Here is a 26,000-nt window from a genome sequence, read left to right as displayed (position 1 = left end):
CATTGTGGAAACAGGATGAAGTTAACCAGTGAAAAGTTGCCCAAGAGCCCCTTTTATACCTCTTTATCCCAGTATGGTGCTAAGAAGCCAAAATTCTTCCAATGGAGGAAGGAAAAGACTGGTACAAATTCTGATAATATTCTCACTATGAGTTAATTCCGTACACCAGAGCAAAAAAGACAAGAAGTAGGAGTCTTAACTGCTGTCAAGGAAGTGGTTAACTTTTTACAGTCCTTTGTAGCTTTCCTGTAAGAATCTGAGACATTGCTGCTTATCTGGTAGCAAATCGTCAGTGGAGAAGTCTCATAATTAGATTCCAATCCTGGTTTTACTCTTAGGATTTTAGGACGCCCTTCTGGAAAAAAGAAGCCAGATGTCACTTCTATTAAAGAAAACAATGCCATTCTTTACTTCAAATTGGCATTTAAAGCTACCATTTTGTTTCTGTAGACTTACTAATATTAAATTGGGAATGGTTACTAGCTCATTTGGTTCGAGTAGTTCTAATTAAGGATCACATTAAGAATTTCACTCATCCACAGGGTAGCTTTGCCCAAAGAACTGCACACAGACTGCACTGCTAGAGCTCCTGTCCTGCCTCGTAGTAAACAGGGTTGATTTGGAAAGCAATCAATACATATTTTATGATTATACAAGGCATGGTGTTAGGTGCTGTGATCATGTTTTTCCCTTGAGCTAAGGAGGCCAGTTTTATGAATGAGAACTAGGAAGGAAACTAGTATAAACAGTGCCAGATGAGTTCTATATAATTCGTGACTTCAAGAGAGGAAATTCATATTATGTGGATAAAGATGGGGTTCTTTACCTTTTAAAAACCAGATCGTTACAACCATGCGAATTTGGTGGATAAGGCATTGCAGCTCTTGAAGGAAAGAATAAGAAGAGGGGATGCTCTGGCATATTTCCTCCGAGGCCAACTATATTTTGAAGAGGTATCATTTCCTGTTTCTTTTTTCCTTTTTTTAAATTTATTTAAATTCAATTTAGTTAACATATAGTGTATTATTAGTTTCAGGGGTACAATTTAGTGATTCATCAGTTGCATAGAACACCCTGTGCTCATTACATCAAGGGCCCTCCTTAATGCCCATCACTCAATTACCCCATTCCCCCACACACCTCCCCTCCAGCAACCCTCAGTTTGTTCCCTAGAGTTACGAGTCTCTTATGGTTTACCTCCCTCTCTGTTTTTATCTTATTTCATTTTTCCTGTTTTTCATTTCATATAATGCTGTTGTTGGATCCTCATAGCAAAACTTCCCACAGAGTTTCTTACATTGTTATGCAGAGGGAATTCTGGTAAATTCCATAGGTTAGGGTTGTGGCTTTTAAGTACAAGATTAAGGAGATATTTGACCTTCCTCCATAAAAGTCGTTCTAATGAAAGTCATTTATAGGAGTCATTCTGGTATATAATCCATTCTCACACTAGAAATTAAAAATATAATTTTTATATTTTTGCCCCAAATAATATCATTTATAAAATCTTTTCATAGGAATAACAACTAAAGACCCTGATTCTTATCTAGTACTTAGAGGCTTTATATGTTCCTCTCCAGAGGTAGGGGGGAACTGCCCTCTCTCTCCACATTATGCTGAGGCATCCTGAGGGGCAGATGTAGGCCAAACTGTGCAAAGCCATCACTCAAGCTTCTGTAATTTAGCAGCAGTCCTTCACTGACCCCCATGGGGAGATGTGAAAACGGACCAGCTGTCCCCAGTCCCTTCACCATTAACGGACTATTTGGGCAGCTATTAACCTATATCCCACTTAACTCTTAAATCTGATGGCTCCATCATTCTTTCTGGCAACAAATATTTGTTGCGGACTCATCATGCACCTGTTACCATGAGCTAACACAGGTTAAGAGAATGATCTCTCAGCTTTGGCCATTGGGTCAGGTACAAGTCCTACTACTGTGTAGCCTTAGACACAAATACTTCATCTCTTGGAGTCTCAGTTTCTTCATCTGTAAAAGGGGGGTAATAATGTGTGTTTCCTAGAGCTACAGTGAGGACGTATTCATTGTAGAAGTACTTACTAACAGGGCCTGGCACTTAATAAGTGTTTTATAGGTGTTTACTATTATTATGCTAAGCTCAGACTATATTGTGATGTGGGATGAGAATGGTCCACATTTCATGAAACTTACAGTCTGCTAGGGGAAGAAAATAAATGAATACATCATTACAAATAAGGAGTACTATGAGAGCAGTTAACTAGGTACCATGATAGAGAATAACTTAGGGAGGGGTGGAAAGACCGTGGTTGAAACTAATTTGAAGAAAACGAAACGAGCAGTGCACACAGCCCAGTAGTGCAAGTGCATTCCAGGCAGAGGGGAGAAAATGCAATGTTTCAGAGATGAGGGGGAGCTCTGTGAGCTCTAGGAATTGAGACCAATATGGTAATAAGCAAGGCAGAGAATGGCTCTAGATGAGCTTTGTCTAAATTGTAGTAAGAAGACACTGAAGGGTCTTGAGTCTGTGATGAACAGATTAGAAGGCAAGCATGGAACCAAGGCCAGTTTAGGGGGAAATCATACCATTTCAAGCAAGAGAGGACGGTAGTCTTGACCAGAGTGGCAGCAGTGGAAACTGGGTCCTGGATTTATTTTGGAGACACAAATAATAGCATCATGGATTGAAAAATAGAGAAGTGGGGAGGGTGAATTTTGAGAAGACAATCAAGAATTCAAGTTTTATACACATTGTGTTTCGGATGTCCATTAGGCATCCAAGTAGACAGGTTTCAAAGTAGAAACTTACACGTTAAGAGTCTAGATCTCCAAGGAGAAGTCTGGGTTGAAAGTATATCTTTGAGATTTTCCAGCATGTAGATGGTATTAAAAATCATGAAAACTAACAGGACCTCTTTTCTCTTCCTTCCTATAGAGTATTCTGACTTCTCCAGCTCTCTCACATCCCGGCCAAACATTAGCCAGAAAGGAGAATGAGTCTTAACAGCTAGGTCATTAACTCATCATTATGTGTTCTTTAAAATTAATACTTCTGGCCCCAGCTCTGAAGTTTCTCAGACTTCAGGAGTGGCGGGGGCTTACGGCAGGATGGACTGAGCAGAGGGCTGGGCTATCATTTTGGGAGAAGTTTGGCAATATCCAAAAGTAAGAGTGAAAGCAAAAAAGAGTCTCATCCAGATTTTTCTGGTCACTTCCCTCAGTTGCCATATTCAGGTCTTGATTTTATAGTTATGTTGACTATTGTCCATGCCATACTTGCAAATTCCGTAAATTTGTTGCTGTCTTTTGTTCTATTTGGTGCTTCTAGGTAGATTTAGGTGGGAATTAAATATTTTGGATCACTTTAAGGTAATAATGAAAATAATTCAGTATTTCCTGGGAGCTTTTAGGGATGGTATGAAGAAGCATTAGAACAGTTTGAAGAAATCAAGGAAAAAGACCATCAAGCAACTTACCAGCTAGGAGTAATGTATTATGATGGCCTGGGGACACCTACAGACGCTGTAAGTTACTGTTTTGTTCACAGTTTTTAAGATTTCATTGTTAATGGATTATATGATACAATTAAAATTATTTATATTTTAATATCTATCCTTTTAGCATTTAAAGGATAACAGTAGTTTTACATGTATGTGAAAAACAAAATTTCTTTTTGCCCCCTCCTTGCTACCACTGTGAATAACATTTTTGTTTTAAAACATTTTCCGTTACTTTTAAAACTTATTCCAATGCTACATGAACATGGAGAAAGGTTAGAAAATAAGCAAATAGGATCACCAAATTCTACTATCAAATATGAACCTGGTTATTATTTTAAAGTATGTTCTTCCATGTATTGCCCCATGTAAAAAATTATATATATAATATATATTATATTATATATGTACGTGTATACATTTTTTCAATGTAGGACTATACTATACATAATGTTTTTTAATATCCTTTTTCACCTAACAATGTATTTTGAATGTCCTTCTTGTCAATAAATATAATCTATATTATCATTTTATTTCCTGCATAATTAATGTATATCAATATTTCTAGGCCTCTTTTATTTGTACATGTTTGAAGATAAAAGAAAGAATAAACTAAGCTCTGAGGTTTAGAGATCAGTATTACAATTTTTTCTATTCCTTATGGGCTTTATTATTTATTGATTTTTTTATTTATTTATTTTGGTCTCATCTTACAAGGAAATTTCACACACTATCAAATAAATACTGGGAATTTCCTTTTACATTTTTCAAATTTCATTTCTCTGTTCACTAGCAAAGCTGTTCTATCCATAATAGTCTTAAAAATTTGTGAAAAGTCATAGGCTTTCAAATCTTCACTGCTTACAAGCAGTATGATCTTGGGGAAATTATTCCTGGGCTATAGTTTCCTCATTTGTAAAATGAGGATAAATAAACCTAAGTTAGACATACATCTGCCATTTCCCCACGCCTTGGCCATGGCCATCCCGGATAATTGATCACGGCCCCCTTTCCAGCTAAACCAGACAGAGCCTCAGAACTTTCATCAACACACAGCTTTAAGGTGACATTACGAATTCAATCCACTGGAGGCAGCATACAAAATAAAACCCATTCACCCAACTCACAGAGTTGTCAAGGAGATTGAACAATCAGTAAAGTAACAGAGGGCTCCTGTACTAAGCACCCAGTGTTTTCTTTCCTGACTTCACATTGTATGAAGTTAACAATGGGGACTACTTTTAATTCCTGAAATTCTTCATTTGTTCTCTTTTATAATCTTAGCATATGAAATAAGTAAATGATGAAAAAATGAGTATTTCCATTAAATACAAGATATTTTATTTTAACCTATTTATAGTTTAGCCTGTTAAAAGCATAGTAACATGTAGAATGCAGGACTACATTGGCGTTACTGTGAATTGAACACAGTTGGCCATACCCTTCTTGAAATATCTTCCTCTTGGTGTCTAAGAGTCTCTCCCATGCTTTAAAAAACTCTTTCCACCATCTTCTATTGTTTGGGATTTTGTTGTTGTTTTTTTAATTTTTTAAAAGATTTTATTTATTTATTTGACAGAGAGAGAGCACAAGCAGGGGGAGTGGCAGGCAGAGGGAGAGGGAGAAGCAGGCTCCCCACGGAGCAGGGAGGGAGCCCAATGCGGGGCTTGATCCCAGGGCCCTGGGATCATGACCTGATCCAAAGGCAGACGCTTAACTGGCTAAGCCACCCAGGTGTCCCAATCTTCTATGTGTTTGTAATACAGTTTTCCCTGTTCACCTCTTCATAGCCGCCCCTTTGTCCTTTGCTAACTGCTTCTCTTCCAAGTGTTGAACTGTGTCAGAACCTAGGCCCCTGCTGCCCCCTTTACTCTCTCAACTCATCCAGCCCCATGGCTAACATCACCTAGACTTGTAAAAGACTTCCAAATTGAGGTTCACCCCAGAACCTCATGCTGAGATCCATACGCCAACTGCCTATCCCTAGATGTTTAGTAAGCATCTCCCGGTTTCCACATCTAGTTCACCTACAAATCCGATGCTCAAAACACACACAGATCCTACTATTTAAGGCAGTGGAGTTTCTTTGTGCACTGGTACCATTCACGGGGGTCATTGTCGTCACTGGAATTGCCTTAAAGGACACAAAAGCAGCAAAAAAACATCCGCCTCTCTTTTTTGCACTGTGAGCACCTACTCTACCATCCCCGAGGTATGTGCTTGGTTTAGTTGGATTCATTGTATCATTCACTCACTCTTCCATTCCATACACATTCACGAGGCAGGAACAGTCTGAGATGCTGGGGAAGCAAAGATAGGTATGAAAAGGAACACACAGTCTGAGAAAAACTACGAGTGCAGTTGTGAGTCCTGGACGGAGACAGATACACCGTACTAGGTACACGGGGTTGGGGGGGGCAGTTTTCACAGAGCAGCTGACACGGGCTGACTCTCAGGAGACAAGAACAGCATGTAAGGTCAGGAATGGCATTCGGATGGAGGGATCAACATGAGCAATGTTAGGAAACCTTGGGTAGCCTGGACCCGACTTCCTCAGTCTTCTCTCCACACATTTCAGTACACGAACTGAACTAGTCTTTTTTTTTTTTTTTAAAGATTTTATTTATTTGAAACTGAGAGAGCGCACACAAGAGAAAGCATAAGCAGGAGGAAGGGGCAGAGGGAGGAGCAGACTCCTGGTTGAGCAGGGAGCCCGATGCGGGGCTTGATCCCAGGACCCTGGGATCATGACCTGAGCCGAAGGCAGATGCCTAACTGACTGAGCCCCCCAGGTACCCCCTAACTGAACTAGTCTCCGCCCAACTACCCACGAACCGTGCTGTATAGGCAGCCGGGCACCGAAAGTCTCACATAAAGAAAGAAGGGCCAGAAGAGTAATCTTAATGCCAATTCTGCATCCATTTAACCGTACTCTTCGAGACAGTCGCCATCTCATCTCTCTGACCATCATGTCCTATGGTAGGTATTAAATAAAGTCAAGAAATGTAAGTTGACATACCAATATTATGACTCTTTTCTCATCTTCAAATAATAAGGCAGTTTTTAGGGAATAGTATTAAAATCCATTCTAGAAAATATTTTAATCAAGATTAAGCACAGTAAGATCAACAAAGGCTATAACGTTCCCATGCTTATTATTTCAGTGATTGACTCCAACATTTAAATATCTGGCAAAAAAAAATGGTTTTAAGTGATTCAGATTCTCTATGATTGTTTTGCCTACAAATGCAGATAGGCTTGAAAATATCATAATTATTTTATTCAATTGATTTTTTGTTAGATTTTCCAGGGACTCTTATTTTTACATCAATTTTAAGTCATTAAAAAACCAAATGTGCTCTTTAAAAAAAAAAAATTACCAAAAAAGTATCAAGACTCTTTCAGGTATTCACTCTATCTCCACACCACTCACTTCTTTGGTATTTATCTATATTCATCATAACAACACATTACAGTCAGTCAGCTGCCCAAATTAACTGCGAACGGGAAGAAATTCTCATAGGCTGCATACCTCACAAGATTCTTTGCAAACTTGCTGAGTACTTTCTCCCTCACCCTTTCCCCTTTCTGCGTCTTTTCCCGCTACTCTTTCCCCGATGCAAAAAAAAAAAAAAAAAAAAGTGATTTATCCCACTTTCTCAGAGAGTAATATAGTACTCTCAACCTTTGCCTTCCCTTCATTCAGGCTGCCGTTCAATGTTACTTCCCTTGAGAGGTTTTCTGTGGCCGTATTACCAAAATTAACACCCCTTATTTTTTTCACAAGCTTTAATGGTGATCTTTATTTGTTACCTGTTTAATTTCTTTCTCCCTAAGTGGAATGTAAGCTCCACAAAATCCAGGGGTTTTATTTATCTTGTGTACTGCTAAATCCCCTAGGAACTTAAGACAGTATTAGAAGCACAGCAGACTCTCAGTAATGTTTATTGACTGACCTTGTGGCCCCCTGCTGACAATACCATTATTAGGGTCACACCTCAAAAGGCTTTTCCACAGACCTTTCCTAGAGAAAGATCCTATCTAAGCAAAATTATGGGGCAGCTGTTAATAAAATATTTGCCCTGGTTATAAACAAAATTAGAAGAATGAGGTATCATAACCAAGTAAAATCTAGCCCCGATATTTAACAATTCAACATAAGGAAATCTATAAATATAGCACATTAGTAGCTTGAATAAAAGACACCATATAATGGTTTTAGTATGTATTGAAAAAACATTTCATAAAACTCATTCGTTTTTGTTCAAAAAACAAAACATAAAAACATTTCATAATGAAAACCTTTTTTAAAAACAATACTAGGAAGTATGTTTCCTTATAACTTAGGAGTAGCCATTTAGAGTTAAAAGCTCAAACTGGAGACACGTTTCCCAAGCAGAAACAAAATCTTTTCCCCTGGTCGTATGTATGGACCTACTCTTCTGTCTCCCGAAAATCTTTCAGATCTGTCCCCAGTCCTTTATTCCCACTCCCTCTGTTCCAGTTCAGGCTCACAATACCCCTTACCCGGGTTACTTCAGAAATAGATCCCCAACTTCTTGCCCTTATCCCAGATTCATTATTCAAACCGCCACCAAAGTCATCTTTCCAAAATACAAATCTGATTACGTCCTGTCCATCTTCCAAAACTTCCAAAGACTTCAATGTTGAAGGTCAAAAGAAGGGCATGATTTGGAATGTTCCCATGGACAGCCAGCTAGCTGGCCACCAAGAGGCCATATAAGGTAACATTTACTTGGGAAATTCTTCAGTCTCAAAACGAATAACTGCCACTGCAAATCCTCACTCTAGTCCCAAGTTTGCGGTCGCTGCCTGATTGCTGCCAACAGGGGGGGCTCTACCAGGCGCCATGAAGCCAACCCACTGTGACTAAACCTGAACTTGACATCAGAGTTCTGTTCGGAACCCTGACTTCACTTGGTCTCAGCAAGCCTCACAGCTGTACCATTGTTGGCCACCACACATAACGTACGCCTCTCTGGTCATTTGTCTTCTCCCATATTCTTGACTCCATATTGCTTTCTGCCTCCTCTCCTGTTCTCACTGCTGCCCTCCTTCCTAAACGTTCCAGCTGGCAAATCCTCAGCCTTTTCTCAGACTTTCACTTACTGCTTTGCCTCATCAGACTTAGCTGTCCCACATCCGCCCCTCTTTGGGTGGAGGGCTCTCCTTCCACGTGGCAGTGTGCCACGGAGCTCAAAGGTGGAGCTGCCGTCATTTTCACACACCCCCAATTCATTTTCCAGCTCTTCCTCTCTCCTCTGCCCCAGGCACAAAGTACCGACTCTGAAATTCATACCAACTTACTGACTTTCCTGGTTCTGTCAATTTTCTGGTCCTCAGTCATTCCCTAACATTAATCTGAATGCATTGATTCTGGGATTACACTTTTCTTCCCTGTATTGTTCCATCACTTTATGTGACATTTGAACTACGAACTGAGGACCAAGAGGGAGAAACCATGGATAAAGGCCTGGAGAATCCCCTTCCAGGCAGAGGAAAGAGCTAGTGCTCAGGTCTGAGAAAGAAGGAGGGTGTAACTGGAGAGTTGTCGAACCAGAGAGACAGGGTCACACCACACAGGACTTGGCAAACTAGGGCTGAGAGTGTGGCTTGGGTTACTGATGTAGTGAAAACACTGAAAGGGAGTGAAATTAATAGGATTTCCATTTTTAAAAAATCATTTTTTCTGTTGTGTGGAGAATGGACTGAACAGAGGCAGGAGTAGAAGCAAGAAGCCACTGCTGTTCGGATAAGACCACATAAACTGAAGTACCATCGTGGAAATAGAGAAAAGGGCACAGATTTAGGGTATATTCTTTAGAGGATACAGGCCTTCTGAAAGACTGGCAGAGGGGAAGGAATAATAAATAATAATAAATAAGGGGAGGAATCACGGCAGATGTTGCCATTTAACAACAATGGGATGACTGAGGGAGGCGCAGGTTTGGGCATGACAAGAAAACCTAAATGTTTCTGTTTCCATGTTACTTTTTGAAGTGCCTGCTAAGTCACCTATGCAGAGATGTCACCTAGAGAGTCTGGAGCTCAGGGATGCAGTCAGGACTGGAGAAATCAGCGGGGGCTCTCTGTGGAGCCGCGGTAGTTACAGCACCCAATTGGATATGATTGCTGAATGAGTGAACGCAGAGAAGAGGAAAAGGCCAAGGACGGAGATGGGGAGCCCTCCAATATTTAATGGTCAGACGGGAATAGCCCGCAAAGGAGGGAGGGGAGGAGCAGCCAGGGAGAATGGAGGAAAATCAGGAGTGTGTGGTGATCTGGAAGTCTGATGATGAAACTGCTTCAAGGAGGGAGTAACAGATGCCTGGGTGGCTCAGTTGGTTAAGTGTCTGCCTTCAGCTCAGGTCATGATCCCAGGGTGCTGGGATCGAGCGCCACGTCGTCAGGCTCCCTGCCCCGCGAGGAGCCTGCTTCTCCCTCTGACCTTCCCCTCTCTCTTGTGCGCTCTCTCACTCTCTCTCAAATAAATAAATAAAATCTTAAAAAAAAAAAAAAAAAGAGGAGGAAAGGATCATCTGTCTCAAATTCTGCTGAGATGCGTACAATGAAAACTGAGCATTTACTCTTAGGCACATTAAGATGAATCTCATTAGAGACTCTGACAAGACTTTGCAGTGGACTGGTAAGGGCCAAGGTCAGAGTGGGCTGAGATGCATGGAGGTGAGGAGGAGGACATAAGCACTGAGTTTTGGCATAAAGCAGAACAAATGCATATGCAATAATGAGGGGATCATGGACTCGAGGGGGGGCTCCCCCAGAACAGAGAAACTGCAGTATATTTGTAAGTCGACACACAAGATCTAGTATAGAGGGAAAAAAGGATGAATCAGGTAAATTCACGGATATGGTGTTTCTTTTGATTTTCTGTTTTCCCAGTGAAATAAAAGTGAGGCCATGTGCTTGCTTCAGCAGTATGTATACTAAAATTGGAATGACAGAGAACATTAGCATAGTCCCTGTGTACAAGGATGACACACAAAGTCATGAACCACTCCATGTTTTTTATAAAAATATAAATAAAAATTTTAAAAACGTGAAGCCATGAGCTGAGAAGGTGGGAAAGGGCAGGGAGCAGTGGAGGGGTGAAGAGAAAGTATAATGTCCGAAATAGTACCTTCTCTACCAGGTAAGTGGGAGAGAGAACTGATGAGACAAATTGATAGTACTGCTTGCCGGGGCTCAGCGCTCCCTCTGAAATTTGTGATCACAGGTTTAAAGAAGGACCTGTCACCACGGCTGTGTTTTTCTCCAGCGACACTCAGCTGCTTGAGGGCGGCCGAGTCGGCAGAGAAATGGTTTATTTGCCAGATAAATGAGTGCCAAGGAGGGAAAGAGTAACAAAGAAATGAGTGTGATCACAGATACGGGTCAGCCGAAAATGTGGGAATTAAGGACATGAGGAGCTGGGGGAACCAGGGAGGTTGGATTCAGTGGCTGGTACAGCAACTCCAAAATAGAGTGGCTCGAATGTGATTACATATGGAGGCCAGAGGAGCATAAAGATGGCCTCTGCAGGTCCCTCCTTACCTAGAATGACACTGTTGCCTTGACCATACTCAACCTGCAGTAAAGGGGCAAAGATCCAACTCTTAATTGTTATCACTTCCTTTTATTAATTTACCAAGTCGTTCTTGATATTCATTTGGTCCTGAGGCTGTCTGAACCGCATATGCTTTGGGCGGTAAACTGGAACTGTTTTCTTCAGGGAGCATTCCAAGGCCATTATCACCCCACAGAGAGAACAATCACACGGGAGACCCAAAATCTGGGGAAGCTACAAACGGAAACTGGAAATAGCACTGGGGGAAAACGGGTAAAGCAACCAAATTTTGGCTGAGATGAAATTAGCAGTGAGGACAAGTTCACCTGTTTTAGCCTTTCTTTACCTATCTCACAAAATCCTGAAGAGGTTTTTAAACACTTTCCCTAGCGTCAGGCAGTAAACATTGGAGTGTAATTTAGTGCCAGACTGCAGGTCATTACGAAATTCACTGTCTCTGGGCTCGTCAGGCAGCAGCACCTCTGTTTTCCAGAGACACTACTTTTCTACATCTCACCTCTAACCACTCCCCGGACAACTTCGTGTATTAAATGCAATCAGAATCAAATTTCCTGTGAGATTTTTTTTATGGCATGTGACAAGCTGATTAAAACTTCATATGGAAAGAGCAAAAATGCAAATATATATCTGTGGTACTTAAAGCAATGCTGTTTTTGTTCAAGAACAAGGCAAAGAGCAAAAGAACAAGAGTCCAGAAAGAGATGTACATCGATACAGGAGTAGTTAGCATATCATAAAATTGCTATTTCAACTCTGTGAGAAATGGTGATGGAACAATTTGATTACTTTTTTAACTTATTTTCTAGTTATATATATTTTTAATAGTTGCTCTAGAGATTACAATATGCACTTTTATCACAATTTACATGGAGTTTATATTGTATTACTTCAGGTGAAATAAGAGAACCCCGAATAAGTATGCTTTCATTTACCCACCTACCCCCAATCTTCAGTGTTATCATAGTATACTTCTTAAATTTACATTATGTAATAAATCTCAAATATAAAAGTGTAATTTTTGCTTTAGTCATATCTTTTGAAGAAACTAAGAGGAAAATAATTATGCACACATGTATATATATGTGTATCTTTTTATATTTGTTACATATTTACCATTTCTGGAACTCTTCATTCCTTCCTATCAACCTGCGTAGCCATCTGGCCCCATGTTCCTTTCCTTTCAACCTGAAGAATTTCCTTTGAAGGGCATTTCTTATTGTACAAGTTGCAGGTGATGAATTATCTCTGATTTTGATCATATAAAAATGTCTTTAATCTGCCTTCATTTTTGATGAATTGTTTTGCTGGTTGAGTTTTTCTTTTCCACATTTTAAATATGCTATTCTCAAATCTTCTGGCCTACATTAATTCCCATGGGAAGTCACTCACTACTTCCATTGTTCCCCCCTGCCAGTTTTATTGAGATATAATCAACATATAACATTGCATTAATTTAAGGTGTATGTGTGCATACAGCTACACACACACCACATCTTCCTTATCCATTCATCTATCAGTGGACACTTAGGTTGCTTCCATATCTTGGTTTTTGTAAATAATTCTGCAACAAACATAGAGGTGCATATATACTTCCAAATTACTATTTTCATTATCTTTGGGTAAATACCCAGTAGTGGAATTATTGGATCATATGGTGTTTTTATTTTTAACTTTTTTTGAGGAACCTCCGTACTGTTTTCCACAGTGGCTGCACCAGTTTGCATTCCCATCAACAGTGTACGAGGGTTCCTTTTTCTCTATATCCTCGCCAACACTCATGTCTTGTCTTTTTGATTTTAGCTATTCTGACAGGTGTGAAGTGATATCTCCTCAAAGTTTTGATTTGCATTTTCTTAACGACAAGGGATGTTGAGTATTTTTCCATGCGTCTGTTGGCCATCTGTAGGTCGTCTTTGGAAAAATGGCTATTCAGGTCTTCTGCCCATTTCTTAATTGGATTGTGTGTGTGACAGAGTTGGGTAAGTTCGTTATATATTTTGGATATTAACTGCCTATCAGATATATCATTTGCAAATATCTTCTCCCGTTAAGTAGGTTTTTGGCCTTTTTCTTTTGGTGGTGGTTTCCTTCACTGTGCTGCAAAATCTTTTTATTTTGAAGTGGTCCCATTAGTTTATTTTGGCTTTTGCTTCCCTTGCCTTAGGAGATATATCTAGAAAAAGGTTGCTATGGCCAACATCAGAGAAATACTACCTGTTTTCTAGGAATTTTATGGTTTCAGGTCTCACATTTAAGTCTTTAGTCCCTTCTGAGTTGATTTTTGTTTATGGTGTTAGAAAGCAGTACAGCTTCATTCTAAGTAGCTGTCCACTCTTCTCAGCACCATTTATTGAAGACTGTCTTTCTCTCATTGTATAGTCTTGCCTCCTTTGTCATGGATTAATTGCCCATATAATTGTGGGTTGCCTTCTGGGCTCTATCTTCTGTTCTGTTGATCCCTGTGTCTGTTTTTGTGCCAGTACCATACTGTTTTGATTACTACAGCTTTGTAGTGTATCTTGAAATCTGGAATTGTGATACCTCCAGCTTTGTTGTTCTTTATCAAGATTACTTTGTCTATCCAGGGTGTTTTATAATTCCATGAAAATTTTAGTAATTTTTGTTCTAGTTTTGTGAAAAATGCTGTTGATATTTTGATAGGGATTGCACTGAATTTGATAGTAGATTGCTTTGGGTAATACAGACATTTTAACTATGTTAATTCTCCCAATCCAGGAGTATGGAATATCTTTCCATTTGTTTGTGTCATCGTCAATTTCTTTTCATCTGTGTTTTATAGTTTTCACAGTACAGGTCTTTCACCTCTTTGGTTAAGTTTATTCCTAGGTATTTTATTCTCTTTGGTTCAATTGTAAATGGAGTTTCTTTTTTTTTAAAGATTTTATTTATTTGAGAGAGTGTGAGCATGAGCAAGGGTGGGAGGTGGAGAGCAGAGGGAGAGAGAGAAGCAGATTCCCCCAGTGACCAGGGAGCACAACACAGGGCTCGATCCCAGGACCCTGAGATCATGACCTGAGACACTTAACCAACTGAGCCACCCAGGCACTCCATGTAAATGGAGTTTCTTAATTTCTCTTTCTGCTACTTTGTTGTTAGTGTATAGACATACTACTAATTTCTGAGTATTAATATTACATCCTGCAACTTTTCTGACTTCATTTATTACTTCCAGTAGTTTTCTGTGGAATCTTTAGGATTTTCTACATATAGTATCATGTCATCTGTAAACAGTGACAGTTTAGCTTATTTCCAAAATGAATACTTCTTTTTCTTGTCTGATTGCTGTGGCTAGGACTTCCAGTATTATGTTGAATAAAAGTGGTAAGAGTGGACATCCTTGTCTTCTTCCTGATCTTCGGGGAAAAGTTCTCAGTTTTTCACCAGTGAGTAAGATGTTAGCTGTGGGTTTTTCATATATGGCCTTTATTGTGTTGAGGTATGCTTCCTCTAAACCCACTTTGTTGAGATCTTTATCATAAATGGATGTTGAATCCTATCAGATGCTTTTTCTGCATCTATTGAGGTGATCATATTATTTGTATCCTTTGTTTTGCGGATGTGGTGTATCACACTGATTGATTTGAGAATATTGAACCATCCTTGCATCCCTGGAATAAATTCCATTTGATTTAATGTATTGGTGGATTCAGTTTGCTAATATTTTGTTGAGGATTTTTGCATCTATGTTCATCAGGAATATTAGCCTGCAGTTTTCTTTTTTTGTGGTGTCTTTGTCTTGTTTTGGCATCAGTTAATGCTAGCCTCACAGAATATATGTGGAACCTTTCCTTCCTCTTCTATTTTTTTGGAATAATTTGAGGAGAATAGGTATTACCTCTTCTTTAAATGTTTGGTAGAATTTACCTGTGAAGCCATCTGTTCCTGGACTTTTTTGTTAGTAATTTGATTACTGATTAAATTTCATTACTAGTAATCAATCTTTTTGGATTTTTTATTTCTACTTCATTCAGTTTCAGAAGATTGTATGTTTTTAGGAATTTATCCATTTCTCCATGGTCAACCTTCATCAAGATTGTCCAATTTGTTGGCATATGTTTTTCTTTTCAAAGAACTAGCTCTGGGTTTCATTGACATTTTTTTTCAGTCTGTCACTTATTTCTGCTCTGATCTTTATTATTTCCTTCCTTCCTACATACCTTGAGCTTTGTTCTTCTTTTTCTAGTTCCTTTAGGTGTAAGATTAGATTGCTTATTTGAGCTTTTTCTTGTTTCTTGAGGTAGGCCTGTATTGCTATATATTTTCCCCTTAGAACTGCCTTTGCTGTGTCCCAGTATTTGGGAATGTTGTGTTTCCATTTTCATTTGTCTCCACATAGTTTGCTGATTTCTTCTTTGCTTTGTTGACCCACGGCTGTTCAGTATCATGCTGTTTAACCTCCATGTGTTTCACCTCCCCGCTTTTTTCTTGTGATTTCTAGTTTTATACTGTTGTAGACAAAAAAGATGCATGGTGTGATTCCAATCTTCTGAAGTACTAATTATATAGTTGTCCTCCCGTATATGGTATGTCATTTTTCTCTCGCTGCTTTCAAGATTTCTTTGGCTTTCAGCAGTTTGACTATTATATAGGCCTAGGAAAGCTACTTTCTGTTTATCCAGCCTGTTGTTCACTGAACTTCATGGATCCCTTCCACTTGCAGTTTTTAAGAGTAATCTCTCCTCCAACTTGTGTATGCTCAGGTAAATTTTCCAGTGTCTTTAAAAATTTGTGGGGTTTTTTGAAACCTACTTTAAAAAGTTCGTTATTTTTTAATGTTTGTTCCAGATTTAAACATTGATATCTGTGGAATTCACAAAAATAAATCCTTATAAATTAGGACTCACTAGAAGACAAACACCTTTATCTTCTATTATTGTGGTGTTCAGCCAGCAACAGAACTTGGAGAGAGCAGTGAAGGATAAAAGCTAGCATGTAGTATATAGAAAATGTGTTTGATGGTCAAACATTTTCTTCTTTGGAGTGATGTTTGAAAGTTTGTGTCTGATGGATTTTTTTGGAGAGGGCAATGTCTTCTGTGTGCTCTTTGTGACTATGCAGATGTCATATGAAGATTAGCATATTGGATGTAAATTATCACTGAACATACTTGGTGTGCTCGAAGAGAGAAAAAAGTGTTTGGGGCTCACAAATGTACTCTAATTATAAATGTGGAAGACGTTACAGCTATTCCTATATTTTGCTAAGTTGTAAAAACTGTGCCCATGCAGTAAGGGCTAAAAGGTAGGAGGGAGGAGAGAAAAAAAGAAACCATATTGAAACATAGTGCAACTCTGGAAGCTATAAAATGAGGGAAATGGCTTATATCCTGGAGCTCTGGGAATGCCTCCTCAGGAGATGCTTTCCCCCTCCTTCCCCCCATCTTTCCCTTCCAGCTCTGCAGACTAAGGCACAACCATCCTGTCTGGGCACAGAGTCATGACATCAAACATGTCAGAGGGTGAACATTTTAAAATATTATTGGGAGAAAGAATTTAGTTTGGGTAAAATTAAAAACTAGGGTTTTTTGTTCTTTTCCTTTGTGGAAGGAAAAAGGAGTGGAATATATGAAGAAAATTGTTGATTCTCCATGTCCCAAAGCAAGACACTTAAAATTTGCAGCTGCCTACAACCTTGGAAGAGCTTATTATGAAGGGAAAGGCGTCAAACGATCAGATGAGGAAGCTGAAAGGTAGTTTTACCTGAGAAGAAGATTTTTTTTTTTAATCAAATGCTGACACAAAGAATAACTTGCCTTGCCTTTCTTTTTTAGACTGTGGCTTTTTGCTGCAGACAATGGAAATCCAAAAGCTAGTGTGAAGGCTCAAAGTATCCTAGGATTGTATTATTCAACAAAAGAGCCTAAAGACTTAGAAAAGGTAACACTGGTCTATTTGTTTTTAATGTTAACACCACATGTAGATTAATACTTCACTATTTCTTTTTTGAACGGAGGGTGGTGAGGAATGAGTGTTTAGTTTTAAAGATCTCTCATAGTTTTTTAAAATGTAAAGAAAGTTCACATTTTAGGATCTCAAAGCTCATTTCATGCTCTATTCATCTGCACCTCTACAAAAGGAGTCCACAGATGTGAGAGCATTTTGTATGCGATGAAAAGCCACATGTACAAAATATTATTATACCATGAAAGCTAAGAGAGTCCTGAAATATAGCCCAAATCCTTTTACATGTGAATAAATTAAAATTAATTTGTTCTGAGAAAGTAATGATGCTAATAAATAAAATACACACATACACAAACCCTAGTTACAAATTAAATCCGTTTAAGATTTTTACAGAAATACAATCTCTTTAATCATCGGTGACTGAAGCATTTTCCAAGAAATCCTTAGAGGGAGAAGGAAATGTAGAGCCAAGTCCTACTTGTAAGAGGCGTTAAGGACAAACTTACAAGGATCACAAAGCAACCAGGAACCTCTTCCGATAACTGAGCAGCCACTTGGAAATAATTTTTTGAACTAATTCCAATTCACAGTAGTTGCATATTGAGCAAATGTGCTTGTGACCACATGCAGCTTTTATCTTGGTTGCCTTTGATCTCGATAGGCACCATCTCCGTGATCCACTCGGAGCTCTGACTGTCCCTCAGCATCAACTGTTCCCCTCTCCCTGCTGTGCCTCATTGCAGGTGTGTCTCAAAGCCTAGCAGACACTTAACTTCCTACTTCCTATCCTCCCAATCCTTCCTCTGGAAAAATGTGACGATATTGAATCCTGAGACAGCTGAACTGTCTAGACTGTGACCTAACCTACACTGTGGGTAGAAAACAGGTGGGCTCGCCTTGGCACTCTCTTCTAGGTATGTGAAATTGGTGCTAACCTGAAATACACTCAAGGTGCTAGACCTATTTCCTAGAGATTAATGAAGAGTACTATCTTGTAATGAGAGATTTTCTTCTTTCTAGTATTCCTTTGTAATTTTGCCTGATGAATAATAAATAAGATGAGATTGTTTTTTTCTTAGGCATTTTATTGGCACTCGGAAGCATGTGGCAATGGAAATCTGGAGTCCCAGGGTGCACTTGGACTCATGTATTTTTACGGACAAGGCATCCGCCAGGACACTGAAGCTGCCCTGCAGTGCTTAAGAGAAGCAGCGGGACGTGGAAATGTCTATGCTCAAGGGAGTCTTGTGGAGTATTACTATAAGATGAAATTTTTTACTAAGTGTGTTACATTTTCCAAAAGGTAAATAAGCTGGACAGCAGTATTTACAACACCTCCTACTAGATGTTCTGTGCCAGGTCTGTTCGATAGAACTTGCTGCAATATTGGAAAGGACAGCTATCGAGCACTGGAAATGTGGCTAGTGCCACTGAGGGCTGAACTGTCACATTTAATTGGATTTTAATTAATTTAAATAGCCACCTGTAGCTAGTGGCTACCATATTGAATAGTATAATTCTACACCATTAGTCTTCAGGATTTCAGTGCTATTTGCTGAGTGATCTTAATCAAGTTTAACTTTTTGGGGCATCAATTTCCTTTTTCATAAAGAAGGTATGTTTCCACAGCATTATACAGTGTACACAAAGTACTTAATATAGTTCAGCATATAAGAAATGCTTATTAAATATGCTTTAATTTCTTCCTAGACTCTTCAGCCACATGTTCTATAACTGCACAATTGCAAGATAGCTTGATAAAGATTGTAAAATGAGAATAATGGTTAATAGCCGTCAACATTAACATCTTACAAAATATATGGAGATTTCTCTCCTCTGAGCCCATGTACTTCCCTACACTTATTTGCTCATAACTTACAAATGCAATGTACCAAAAAAAAAGCAAACGTGATGTCCTCAAGAGAGGCTATGAGGCCATGCTGATGTGTTTCCCTCCCAATAATGCCTGAAAGCAGCCCCCAAGCCTCCTCTTCCCTAGCTCAGGGTGAGGCAGTCATCAACAATGTAGGATGAAAGAGCTCCTTCCACCCTCCTTCCCTCAACATCATGGCTTCCAGGCAGAGGGCCTCTTAAAAACATGATCCCCAAAGTCCCAAATCTCCAATTACCTATCTGGTTAACACCAAGACTTTAAATAGTTCTTAAAATCTTTCAGACTTTCCATTATTATCCACATTCCTATGCCCTGTAATATTACGGGTGACATGGAGTTCAGTAGATCTTATTCCCATACAACTCTCCACACTTGTGTCAGGGTGATAACGGAGGACTTCTTTTTATTGCCCATTTTTTAACAAAGATGATGTGTCAGTTACTTAATATGTTTTCTGATCCAATGGGACTAAAGTCAAAATTTAAGGTCAATGTTTGAATAAATGATCCAAAGAAAGAGAAAATGCTTTTTCCCCCACTGTTTAAATCTGCAAAGTGATATTGTTTAAAATATTAATATTACAATAAAAAAAGGAAAACTTTTTGTTTTCTAGTGGTTATTAAGCCTGAGAAGTATTATCACAGAAAAGCCGTGACGTAACCACTCTGGTAGTTCCTCTTCCCCTGGTTTTTAACTGATTATTGTATTTACCCTCTACCATATAACAAACAAGTTAGTTCTCAAATGGGTAGAAATAGGGAAATCACTTTGGGCACAAGGACAATCTCTGAACATGTCGTTTGTAAACACATAAACCAAAACAATATCCTTTTTAATGTCACAATTAAACATCACAACAGGATTGCTGACTACGATGAGGTCCATGACATCCCCATGATAGCGCAGGTCACGGACTGTCTCCCGGAATTCATCATCAGAGGCATGGCCATGGCATCTTTCTATCATGCCCGATGCCTTCAGCTTGGCTTGGGTGTCACAAAGGATGAAGCAACAGCTAAACACTACTATTCTAAAGTAAGTAAGCCTGAGAATCTATGTAAATTGACCCAAATAGAAATTTCTGAGCTTTTAGTTAAGACTTAAACATCTTTATGGATTAGTATTTTTTTCTCCTACTTAACTAATTGTGCAGATAACCTGAGAGAGGTTGTCAGACACATGGATTGTTTGCAGACAATTCTGCCAGATTCTACTTAGCATAATTAAACTCAGATGATAAAAGTCCCATTTTGATGCAAATTATTCCCTCTCACATTGCTACTCTGCAGCCTAAGGCCCAGCACCAGAGACCTTAAAGCCAGAATATTCATGCCTTCTTCGACCCAGAAGAAGTGTTGAATCTATTCCCATTCTAGTACCTTAATGAAATGCAGTTTTTAAAAATACTATGTAGGACATCTACCACACTTAGGAGGGATATTAATGAGTTTGAGATAATCAGTGAAGTAAGACTTTTCATGTTTCAATTCATGTGATTTAGATTCCAAATGGATTTCACATCTAAAATCATGCAACTTCAAAAGTGGGAAGAGGGTGGGGAAAGGGGGAAGCATTATGAATAGTAACTGCAAGTAAAGTTTTTAAAAAATAAATACAGGGGCGCCTGGGTGGCACAGCGGTTAAGCGTCTGCCTTCGGCTCAGGGCGTGGTCCCGGCGTTATGGGATCCAGCCCCACATCAGGCTCCTCTGCTATGAGCCTGCTTCTTCCTCTCCCACTCCCCCTGCTTGGTGTTCCCTCTCTCGCTGGCTGTCTCTATCTCTGTCGAATAAATAAATAAAATCTTAAAAAAAAAAAAAAGATTAAAAAATAAATACAATAAAAACTGTGCATGCCTTAGGTCCATGACCCCCCCTGGAGTCCAAACTAGAATTATGTCTTCTTAAAGTTTATAAAGCAATTCGTGGGGTGCACAAGTTGCTTAGCTGGAGCAGGGGAACAAGGGAAGGAAGAGTTTTCTAAGTCCTTTGCCTGAAATCTGACCACAGTGCTTCAGTGGTTCCCAAACTTGTCTGCATATAAAATCACCTGGGGAGGGGCACCTGGCTGGCTCAGTGAGAAGGCATCTGCCTTCACCTCAGGTCATGATCCTGGGGTCCTGGGGTCACCCAGGCTCCCTGCTCAGTGGGGAGTCTGCTTCTCCCTCTTCTTCTGCCCCCCACCCTTGCTGGTGCTCTTTCTCACACTCTTTCTCTCTCTCAAAAAAAGTAAAAAAACAAAGCTAGGGGCATCACATTACCTGACTTTCAGCTCTACTACAAAGCTGTGATCACCAAGACAGTATGGTACTGGCACAAAAACAGACACATAGATCAACGGAACAGAATAGAGACTCCAGAAATAGACCCTCTACTCTACACCCAACTAATCTTTGACAAAGCGGGAAAAAATACCCAATGGAAAAAAGACAGTCTCTTCAATAAATGGTGCTGGGAAAACTGGACAGTCACATGCAGAAGAATGAAACCCTTACACCATACACAAAGATAAACTCCAAATGGATGAAAGACCTCAATGTGAGACAAGGATCCATCAAAATCCTAGAGGAGAACATAGGCAGTAACCTCTACGACATCGACCATAGTAACTTCTCTCAAGGGCAAGTGAAACAAAAGCAAAAATGAACTTCTGGGACTTCATCAAGATAAAAAGCTTCTGCACACAATGAATCATGGAATACTACATCAAAAACTAAGGATGTACTGCACAGTGACTAACAACATAATAAAAAATTTTTATTAAAAAAAAAAAAAAGCTTCTGCACAGCAAAGGAAACAGTCAACAAAACTAAGAGGCAACCCACGGAATGGGAGAACATATTTGGAAATGACGTTACAGTTAAAGGGCTGATATCCAAGATCTATAAAGAACTTCCTCAAACTCAACACTGAAAAAACGAACAACCCAGTCAACAAATGGGCAGAAGACATGAACAGACACTTCTCCAAAAAAGACATACAGATGGCTAACAGACACATGAGAAAACGCTCAACATCACTAGCCATCAGGGAAATAGAAATCAAAACCACAATGAGATACCACCTTACACCAGTTAGAATCGCAAAAATTAACAAAATAGGAAACAACAAATGTTGGCGAGGATGTGGAGAAAGGGGAACTCTCTTACACTGTTGGTGGGAATGCAAGCTGGTACAGCCACTTTGGAAAACAGTATGAAGGTGCCTCAAGATCTTAAGAATAGAGCTACCCTACGACCCAGCAATTGCACTACAAGGTATTTACCCCAAAGATACAGATGTAGTGAAAAGAAGGGGCATGTGTACCCCAATGTTCATAGCATCAAGGTCCACAGTGGCCAAGCTATGGAAGGAGCCAAGATGCCCTTCAACAGATGAATGGATAAAGAAGATGAGGTCCATATATACAATGGACTATTACTTAGCCATCAGAAAGGATGAATACCCACCATTTGCGTTGCCATGGATGGAACTGAAAAAAATTATGCTAAGTGAAATAAGTCAGACAGAGAAAGACAGTTATCATATGGTTTCACTTATATGTGGAACATAAGCAATAGCATGGAGGACATTAGGGGAAGGAAGGGGAAAATGAAGGGGACAAAATCAGAGGGGGAGAAGAACCATAAGAGACTATGGACTCTGGGAAACAAACTGAGGGTTTCAGAGGGGAGGGGATGGTGGGATGAACTGGCCCGGTGATGGGTATTAAGGAAGGAACGTATTGCATGGAGCACTGGGTGTTATACACAAACAATGAATCATGGAACACTACATCAAAAACTAATGATGTACCGTATGGTGACTAATATAACGTAATAAAATTTTAAAAAACATGAAAAAATAATAAAAATAATTAGTACAATAAAATAAAATCACCTGGGGATCTTTTAAAAATTCCAAAGCCCAGGACTTATTTCAGAACAATTAAATCATGAGCTTTCCAGGGGACTGCAATGTGCAGGCAACTTTGGAAACCCTAAATTGTTTGAAATTAAAATTACCAGAGCATTAAGCCCATATCGACACACAAATATAGGAACACAGTACACAAATACAACCAATGTTTGAGAGATTTACCACTACACAATTCTACCAGTAAGAAAAATAGTTGTGTTTAATTATTTAAAAATCCAAATGCTCTGTATTATAACAATTTCCCATCCAAGTCAATTTCAGATTCTGTGCTATCCATCATGTCCTTCCTAAATAAATATAAGCAGAGAAAATTCTGGGTCAAAAATGTTCTGAAATGTGGTATATATTCATCCCAAATAAAACAGCAAAACAGACTGCAATCTTAAACCTATTTTCCACATGGTAGGAGATAATACCCCCATTACTCAATTTTGACCACTGTATTTTACAGAAGATGCTCTTAAAAATGGAGAAAATTCAAAAGTAGCAAGCCAGTGACGGGTCTGGAATCCTGTCATAGGAGGCGATTGCCAACTACTTTGCCCCTCAGGGTCTCCATGAAACCAGCTTCATGTATTTTCCTAGGACCCCTTCATTGATTCTAAAGTACACAGAGGGAAATTTTAGCTTAGCATAAAGAAAAATCTTCTGATAAAACTGCTCGGGAAATAAACAATAATAAAAGTTTTTCCTATAAAATGGGGACTTAGCAACCAAGCAAGTACCTAGTGACCAACTGTCATGGCTCCTAAAGGGACAATTACTGCACAGAGTCAGGTGTGGATGAGATAACCTCCCATGTCCCTTCCAAATTCTTGACGTTCTTCTATGCAGTTATGTGCACTATTACTTCTTGCTACTTACTTTATCATAATAAAATGTTATTTTAAAATAAAACTGTCATAGTTGCTGCTATTCATATAAGATAATAGCAAGTTTGAGACCTTTAAATGCTAATGCTTTCCATGTTAATTATTTTAATAATTCACAACCTAGAATGCTATCATCAGTGTGTAAATTCCCTTTATTCTTTGGCACTCATAAAATTTTCTCTTTCAAGTGACAGTGACATGGTTATTTTCAGTGTGATCTTTTTTGCATAGGCTAATCTGAACTTCCTTAATCAAGAAATCAAAATAGAAATGGGTCAAAACTAAGAAATTCCCTTGAAATTCATTGTAGTTCTTAAAAACAAACCAAAAACTTTTTAAAAAAGTTTTAGTAAGACCTAAAAATTCAAAACGTATCTAAATAACTGACTCTTTACCTTTGACTTTCAGGCTTGTCATCTGAATCCCGCATTGGCAGATGAACTTCACTGTTTACTTATTCGTCAAAGAATTTAGACCATAATGCATTTCAACAAAGATCATCGACCCTAACACCTTAGAATGTGTGTATTTTTGTAGGACCTGTGTTTGGTTATTTTCTGCATCCCAAGTGACATTATCTTGGGTATTTTACTGATGACCTGTTATCTTCATTCTTAAATCTCTATTTTGCAACTTGAAACCTAGCTATAGGATCAAATTGCAAAAAGAGTCCTTAAGGATCCAGCTCTTAGCCTGCAGACTGGTCTAGATCACATCAAATACAGAAAACCATCCCACAAAGCAAATACCTTTCTCTTTTCTTTAAACAGAGTGTCTAAAAGACTCAGTGCAGTCTTAGCTGTAATTCCTTCAGAAATATAAATGCTACAAACATAAAAAACACCACTTGCAAGTTTAATTCCTTAAGTTTCTTTGACTCTTAGTTTTGTGATTTTGGATAGATTATTAATTTTCATTTGTTGTCATTTAAAATTTTTAATTTAAGATTCACAAAAGCAATAAGAAATAAAAAGAAATGTAAAGAAACTTTCTAATAATGTTTTTAAATAAATTCATGTAGCATTCATACTTAGGAAGACATTAAAGCTAAGACTGCACTAAGTCTTTTGGGACATCTTTATTCTTAAAAGAGATTCTTATAAATAATTTGTTAACTTATTATAAACTTCAAAAAAAGTAGGTTTAAGAATTTGCTTAGAATCTTGCCTCTCCTCCTCTCCCCTTAAAAATCTTAATGAGTAAAACCACTGCTATATTCCTGCTAAGATAATTGGTTAAGCAAGACGTTACTTTGTGCTTAGACGCATTTTCTAGATTTAAAAAACCTTAGATGCATTTCATAGCAAGAAAAATTTGAAAAAATCTCACTTAAATCATCTATCAATATAAGAACTGTAACTAAATATGCTAAAAATTTAAATTAGCAAGAGGCTTTCCTCATATTAATGAGATCTATGAAGATAAAAGTTGACAATATAAATCGTAGGATCCAGATGGAGAACATGGTTATAGCAGTGTACATGTGTCAAACAGATACACTGGAAACAATGTCTTAAAGATACCTTCATAGGGCGCCTGGGTGGCTCAGTCGTTAAGCATCTGCCTTTGGCTCAGGGCGTGATCCTCGAGTCCTGGGATTGAGCCCCACATCAGGCTCCTCTGCTAGGAGCCTGCTTCTTCCTCTCCCACTCCCCCTGCTTGTGTTCCCTCTCTCGCTGGCTGTCTCTCTCTGTCGAATAAATAAATAAAATATTTTTTAAAAATTTTTTTTAAAAAAGATACCTTCACAACACCTTCTCTGTAAACATCCTAAACCTGATGTGGCTTTATTTCATAAATCACATTTTTTTAAAAAAGATACCTTCACAACACCTTCTCTGTAAACATCCTAAACCTGATGTGGCTTTATTTCATAAATCACAATCATCCTTTCCAAAAGTGGATCTAAACAAGACCTCACCTTAGTATAATTAATACGCAGGTACCAGTCACTAATGAAGTATTGTATGGCAGAAAATTACTTGTTCTTGTTTTACGTTCTGGTTTTTCCATGTTACTTGAACTTCTATCTCTATATAAAGGAAAGCAATTTTCATAGACTTAGGTCTGTGTGACACCCTCAAAAGATCACATACTTCTCCCTTCAATCTCTCAAGACATATAAACTTAAACCATCCCTGAAAACGAATCCTTTTCTTTTAAAACCTCTACCCAAGACTCTCTATTCTCCCCCACTAATGTTTCAATATATCAAGTCCTTGACAAGACTTCATAATACCTAGCTTAAATCTCCTTCTACAATACAAGCCCACTTGCTTCACCCTTGTTCTCTTAATACCATCCATATAT

The 26,000-nt window shown here is 38.7% G+C and overlaps 1 protein-coding gene and 1 non-coding gene across 2 annotated transcripts; both read left to right on the top strand.

Moving 5' to 3' along the window:
* LRP2BP (LRP2 binding protein) lies at positions 1 to 24,164 on the top strand. The gene is made up of 8 exons (XM_019803984.2): positions 1 to 121; positions 841 to 953; positions 3,392 to 3,505; positions 16,652 to 16,794; positions 16,876 to 16,981; positions 18,088 to 18,311; positions 19,763 to 19,937; positions 24,099 to 24,164. The coding sequence occupies exons 1-8, from the start codon at positions 16 to 18 to the stop codon at positions 24,162 to 24,164; spliced, it is 1,047 nt and encodes a 348-aa protein (XP_019659543.1). The 5' UTR covers positions 1 to 15.
* LOC117797130 lies at positions 10,420 to 10,526 on the top strand. Its single transcript, XR_004622016.1, has one exon. It is a non-coding gene; the product is annotated as a U6 spliceosomal RNA (small nuclear RNA).
* Positions 24,165 to 26,000: the final 1,836 nt, after the last annotated feature.

This window comes from Ailuropoda melanoleuca, chromosome 18 (genome assembly GCF_002007445.2).
Source record: "Ailuropoda melanoleuca isolate Jingjing chromosome 18, ASM200744v2, whole genome shotgun sequence".
NCBI lineage: Eukaryota > Metazoa > Chordata > Mammalia > Carnivora > Ursidae > Ailuropoda > Ailuropoda melanoleuca.
The sequence above is the reverse complement of the archived record's forward strand: the minus strand, read 5'-3'. Positions and strand labels throughout refer to the sequence as shown.

What these genes read in the sequence shown, in the direction of transcription:
- LRP2BP (XM_019803984.2), top strand. Translation starts at nt 16, where the DNA reads ATGAAGTTAACCAGTGAAAAGTTGCCCAAGAGCCCCTTTTATACCTCT. An exon ending in TGGGGACACCTACAGACGCT is followed by an intron (nt 3,506 to 16,651) that starts GTAAGTTACTGT and finishes CCTTTGTGGAAG; the next exon opens with GAAAAAGGAGTGGAATATAT. An exon ending in CTAAACACTACTATTCTAAA is followed by an intron (nt 19,938 to 24,098) that starts GTAAGTAAGCCT and finishes TTTGACTTTCAG; the next exon opens with GCTTGTCATCTGAATCCCGC.